This window comes from Odocoileus virginianus, chromosome 31, assembly GCF_023699985.2.
Source record: "Odocoileus virginianus isolate 20LAN1187 ecotype Illinois chromosome 31, Ovbor_1.2, whole genome shotgun sequence".
NCBI classification, from domain to species: Eukaryota; Metazoa; Chordata; class Mammalia; order Artiodactyla; family Cervidae; genus Odocoileus; species Odocoileus virginianus.
Genome location: NC_069704.1, coordinates 8,782,452 through 8,788,919, shown reverse-complemented (window position 1 = coordinate 8,788,919; position 6,468 = coordinate 8,782,452). Strand labels below are relative to the sequence as shown.

At 52.3% G+C, this 6,468-nt stretch overlaps 1 protein-coding gene across 2 annotated transcripts in view; it reads right to left on the bottom strand.

Moving 5' to 3' along the window:
* Positions 1-4,848: 4,848 nt before the first annotated feature.
* WHRN (whirlin) overlaps positions 4,849-6,468 on the bottom strand; it is an 86,208-nt gene continuing 84,588 nt past the window's right edge. For both annotated transcript variants that reach the window (XM_070459235.1, XM_070459236.1), the window contains 2 exons: positions 5,940-6,062; positions 4,849-5,708 (listed from right to left, as the gene is read on the bottom strand). In XM_070459235.1, coding sequence (XP_070315336.1) covers positions 5,526-5,708; positions 5,940-6,062 — 306 coding nt within the window. In that variant the 3' untranslated portion in view covers positions 4,849-5,525. The remainder of the gene's footprint in view (positions 5,709-5,939; positions 6,063-6,468) is intronic.

Below are 6,468 nucleotides of genomic sequence, written 5' to 3'. Positions count from 1 at the left end.
AGTTGAGCGGCAAACAAAGGCCTCCAATCCGGGCGCGGGGCGGAGCGGCGATGTTTTGCATAATCTCGAGACCGGCCTATGACGGCCCGGGAGCGGCCCCGGGAGGCGGGGTTTCTAGAAGTTTCACCAATCGCTGAGAGGTGGCAGCCTATGTGCCGCCCCAAGAGGTTTGGACGTAAACTCCAGGCTCCAGGACTGAAAATCTCAAATCTGGGAGATTGCGTGTTCTTCTGAAACCCGCCCAGCCGCAGATGGGAGACTGAGGCGCCTGGAGTTAAGATGTTTGTGAAGGGTTTCACAGAGCCACAGTGAGGAGGAATCCATCAACTTTGATGGCGGAAACGAATAATTAACACGACAGTGACGATAATAAACTTTTCTAGAGCCCTTATGTGTCAGGCACGGTTGTAAACTTTTCCTGTGTCCGATCCTTTCCTATAAGGTAAGTAGGTATTATCACTACCCCTCAAGTGTATTCTACTCGAAACCATCTTTTAGACAAGCAGGCAAACGCAGGCCTGGGCAGAGATGGGAACTTGCCTAAGGTCCTGCAGTGAGAACGAGACAGAAATAATCCATTGTTCAGTGAGAGTGCTCAGGGAAGGATGACAGTGTAAGGTGTCAAACTGGCCTAGGTTCTAGCCCCAGTTCTGCCGCTCGCTGCCACTGAACTTCAGGTAAACAGGATTCTTTCTCACCTCACAGGGTTGCTGAAGGGAGTAAATGAATAAACATCGCACCAGGCTTGTAAGAAATAAACCAGTGACACTAGTTTAAAGGGCTCCTCGACCAATCCTGTCTCACAGGGGGAAGGGCGTGTAACAGGCCCTGAGACAGGAAGTGATCTGCCCAAGGTCTGGTATCCAGCTGTGTTACAGCCCAGTTCTCTTTCCTTTTGGTGGAAAGCTCCTCCCATTCCCCAGGTTCGGTGACCCCCTACACGCTTATCTAATGGTGATTGTAGTAACAGCTTCTATGCACTGAAGGTTTACTCTGTGCCAGGAGCAGCCATTTTAGCTACTCCTTACAATAGCCCACAAGTTAGGTTAGTATTATACTCCTGATTTAAAGATGAGAAAATTACAATGCTAATTATATGTGTAATTAAAAGAAAGAACTTATTTACAAAATAGAAATAGACTCATGGACACTGAAAACAAACTTAGGTTACCAAAGGGGAAAGCAGGAGAGAGATAAATTAGGAGTTTGGGGTTAGCAGATACACACTGCGTGCTGAATTGCTTCAGTTATGTCTGATTCTTTGAGACCCCATGGACTATAGCCTGCCAGGCTCCTCTGTCCATGGGATTTTCCAGGCAAGGATACTGGAGTGGGTTTCTGTACCCTCCTCCAGGGAATCTTCCCAACCCAGGGATCTGGCCTGCGTCTCTTACGTCTCCTGCGTTGGCAGGTGTATTCTTTACCACCAGTGCCACCTGGGAAGCCCAACAGGTACACGCTACCGTATATCAAATAGATAAACAACAAGAACCTGCTAAACTATATTCAAGATCTTGTAATAACCTATAATGGAAAGAATCTGAAAAAGGATGTGTGTGTGTGTGTGTGTGTGTGTGTGTGTGTGTGTGTGTGTGTGCATGTTTGTACTTACATAACTGAAGCACTTTGCCGTATACCTGAAACTAACACAACATTCAATTTAAAAATAAACAAATATGGTGATGGGGAAAAAAGGAAATATGAGGCTCGGAGAAGTTAAGTGATCTGCCCAACTCACACAGCCAGGAAGGGTGGAAATCAAAGTTGAGTCCAAATGTCAGACTCTGAGGTCTGGACTGTCTGAGGTGCGCCTTGTTCTCTGTCCTCATGACCCTCACAGTGGGCGGCTCCATCCGTCAGCCTGCTTTCTCCCAAGCAGAGAGGGCGCCAAGTGATTTGAAGGCCAGCTTGGCACTTGCTTGGGCAGGCCCAGTCTCAAACCAAAAACTTGCCCTTTTCCTGCCTTCTCCTTCATCTAGCAGCAGATCCTGAAATTGTCTAGCTGTGCCTTCCCTCTTCCACCTTCCCCCAGCTCTGACATTATGCGTGAAGACATTAGGGCCATAGACATATATGTGGCCAGGCAGACCTCTGGCCCCTCACTCTCCCAATGTCCAAGCTGCCTTAGCCCACTGTTTTGGGTCCCTTAAAAGGCAACAGGACATCTGCTTATTATCTTGGAGCTTCACATGGTGAACCTCAGGTAGCCGTGGGTCCAAATTTGTCCGCTACCACTCACTAGCTATGCAACTTTGAACAGTAACTTGGCCTTTCTAAGCCCACTTACAGAGGTATGTTTGTAAGTTTAAAATTCCACTGGGAGGGGAACCCTCACAGCCAATGGCCTACAGTCCCAGAGTCAGACCCAGGAATTTCAGAACCAACAGCTCCAGAAATTCTTTCTTATTCTTTTTCAGAGAACGAATTTGGGACAGCAGGCAAGCAGTTGCCAGGAGTTCCCAGACCCCTGGGGTTGGACTGAGTGGGGAGATGGCTAGTTCAAGACACAAGAAGTCATGACCTGTCCTGGAGTTCGTAGAGCAGGCCAATAACTGGCCTGAAATTCATACCGCAAGTAGATAACAGACAAAAACCTCTGGATTCAGAACAGATCCACAAGGACTTGGGCCTAGAAAAGATGTGGTTTATAAGGTCAGAGGGCTCCTCCTTCACCGTCATTCTGACTGCAATCATCTCCCTGGGGCAGACTCAGCCTGGTACTCTGAGCCCACACACAGCATCCCAGGCTCCATCAGAAGCGAGCAGCAGTATCCCCACTGTATTTGTTTCCTGTGGCTGTTGTAACAAATTACCACCAGTTCATGGTTTAAGACAATACCAGGTCTTCCCTGGAGATCTAGTGGTTGCAATTCCACGCTTCCACCGCACGGGGTGTGGGTTTGATCAGTGAAATGAGATCCTGCATGCAATGCAGCTTGGCCAAAAAAATAAAATAAAAAGCTAAAACGACACTAACTTGTTCTTCCAAAGAGAGGTCATAAGTCCAAAATCAGTCTCACCTTACTAAAGTCAGGGTGTCGGCAGGGCAGGTTTCTTCGGCAGGCTCTCAGGGAGAATCCATTTCTTTGCCTTTCTTCAGTTTCTAAACGGCCACCTGTGTTCCTGGGCTCGTGGTCCCTTCCTCCATCTTCGAACTTCATCACTGCAACCTATGCTTCCATCATCACAACACCTTTCCTGTCCTATGTCAAATCTCCCTCTGCCTCCCTCTTACGAGGACCCTTCTGATTACATGGGGCCCACCCAGACGATCGAGGATAACCTCTCTGTTTAAATGCCCTAAATAAGCACATCTCTCTTTGCCACAGAAAGTAACGTTCACACGTAACAGGAATCTCTGGGAGCCGTTACTCAGCCTACCTCACCCATTTTCTAGACTAGGAACTCGGGTTCAGAAAGGTGAAATCACCTGCCCGTGACCACACAGGATGTGGAATTTGATGCCAGGAGATCTGGGGCCTGACGAAGCCCTTCTTGCAGGGGTACCAGAACTGGAGAGGAGCATACAGAGTCCCATGGGAAGCGCTGGGGTTTGGGGGGATACTGGCGGCTTCAGAGGTCAAGTGGAAGCCAGGGCTCTGGCCTCAGGTGATCTCCTTAAGCTGGGGAGGGGACACGAGCAGCTAAGAGCAAGATCTGATAAAAGTCTGTGGGATCAACCACCCCCAACCCATTTCTGGCAGATCCCTGGACACGGCTGGACAAAGCAGGACTTTTCAAACTCTTCTTTCTGCAGAGAAAGCCTGGGGATGGAGGAAGTGGGCACCGGGGCTGGTAGTACGGCCCCTCCCCTCTGCCCCCTTCACATGTTTTTGCTTCTAATACCCACTGCCTTTGGCTCCTGCACCAGCTTCATGCGCACAGGTAGGAAGCGACTGGGAAGTCACCGCCTCTTCCCTGTCCCCAGACCTTGTCTAAAGACTGACAACTTGAAGGCCCTGTCCCCTTGCCCTGAGCGGAGACAACTCTAAGTGGAACTTGCACTCCAGTGTCCCCCGTGGGATCAGGCTGCAGCTGTCCTCCCAGGACTCCGCCTGAAATCACATCCTGCTTGCATTCCTCACCTTCGCTCCTGATTCACCCGCTGCTTTACCAGCCTCCCTGCACACTGCTTCGGTGAGTCACCTGCACACACATCCTCGTCTCAGAGCCAGTTTCTGGGATCCGTCCTAAGATAGGCCACCTCTGTGTGTGTGCGCGTGTTTACGATTTTATTTAGTTATTTTTGGTCGCACTGGGTCTTCACTGCCGCGCAGGCTTTTCTGTAGTTTCGGCCAGCAGTGGCTGCTCTTCGTGGCAGTCTCTCTTATTGTGGAGCGTGGGCTTTAGGCTGCAAGGGCTCAGTGGTTGCGGGTCCTGGGCTCTAGAGCTCAGGCTCAATAGTTGTGGCTCACACGCTTAGTTGCTCTGAGGCATGTGGCAACTTCCTGGACCAGGGGTTGAACCCTTCCTTAGTCTCCTGCATTGGCGGGCAGATTCTTTACCACTGAGCCACCAGCGAAGCCCCTTTCTGTGTTTTAAAACATTCATGCCCATTTGTGCATTCTGTCTCATAACATACCTGTGTATTTTAAATACTCTAATATAAGTTTCAGGGGTACAGCATTATTAAACCTATATACACCTGTGCATTTTGATCTACAGATGTTATCTATAACCTTCAGGGAAGGTGTTCCAAGACGTGGGTGTCACTCCAGTGCCCCTGCATCACCCTTTGTGTGACCCAAGTGGAGCCATGGGAGGCCAGGGAAGATGTGATGCCCTGGGTACCCACCCCTCTCTCCACATCAAGCCCAGCCATACAGACAGGCCACATAGCACGCTGGATCCTAATCTTGTTCAGATCTCTTTATTGAAAAATTAAAGTCATAAGCTCTGTATATAAATACATTGACATCACTGGTCACCTGCAAGGCCTCTGGGATAGGCTGGGGGGTGCAGTGAGAAGCTGGGGTCTTGTAATCCCCAGGGATGTGGGATGGAAATAAATAATAAATATCATGGGGGATGAGGAGCTAGGAGGAACGGGGGTGTGAATGGGGGTGCTCGATGCTTATTTGTGGCACTGAAGGTCCCGCAAGATGCCCCCCGGGTTGGGGGCCGTGTCCACGAATTCTTCTGTGACTTCATTCCAGACAAAGACTCCAGCATCTGGGGATAGGCCAGGGAGCACTCAACTCAGAGTTACAGGCCCTGGGAGGCTGCAGGTGAAGACACAGGTGCTCCACCCTTCCCCTTTCTCCTCTTCCTGAGGTTTCACGCTTGTATTGAGCGCCTACTGTATACCACGATTGCATCAGACCCTGACCTGACCTTCTGTTTGCCTCGCCCAGCTCTCTTCTCCCGGTTCTGGTCCAATGGGCCAGTGCGGAGTGGAGGGGGGATGTCTTCCTGTTTCCCTGGCCATGCAGCTCCAGCCCCCGAAGGAGCTCAGCAGTGCCAGGAGGGAGGAGGGAACAGGGCTGGGGGCTGGGCAGCGGTGGCAGGCCCGCGGGCCTTGGCCCCTAGAGCAGCACGTTGAACTCGGTGACCAGAAAGTCGATGTAGTCTCGCTCCTTGGTCTTGAAGGCCTCCGCGATGATGCGCGCGGCCTCCCGGTGCTCCTTGCCCCGAAGCGTCAGCCCGTTCACTTCCAGGATCACGTGCCCCACCTTGAGCTGCCCGCAGTTGTGGGCTGAGCCGCCTCGCTGCAGGAGTGAGATGCAGGGCATAGGCACCGGGGACCCCAGGGCCGGCCTTCACTGCCCATCACTGCCACCCAGGGAGCCACGATCTGTGTGTCCACAGCCCTGATGAGGAAAACCGAGGCTCGGGGAGAGCCAAGGTGCTATGAGCCTGGGGCTGCCTGTGGGCATGGCAAACCCCTGGGGATGCTGAGAGAGGGACCCTCATGGGTAGGGAGCGATGGGGGGACGTACCTGAATCGTGACGATCCTAGGCAGGGGCTGGCGGGTGTTGGCACCACCCTCGATGGCGATGCCCAGGGTGGCCGCACTTTTCTTCACGCGGATGAGGGTGGACGTGGGCTCTAAGAGCCCGGGCTGCAGGTATGAGGAAGGAAGTTAGTGGCAGGCCTTCTTGGTGGGTGGACCTGGCCCGGGGCTGGCCTGGCCACGACAGGCCCTTGGGTCAGCAGGGTGCAGACTCCAGCCCTTTGCTGGGAGCCTGCTGTGTGTCAGCACTGAGCACCTGGTGCTCCCAGCTTGTCTAATCCTGAGGCTCAGGAGGTTAAGCAGCTGTCCCAAGGCCGCTGGAGGAAGCATCAGGCCTTGAATCTGGCCTGAATGCCTTACCACCACCCTACACTGGAAGGGAGCTTAACGATCCGTGAGAACAACCTCCAGCAACTGGCATGTCTGCCTCAGTGGCAAAGGGGTGGCCTTCAGACTCTGAACACAGAGGTCTCTCCGGACACCCGCATCCGCCCAGTGACGGCGGAGCTCAGTA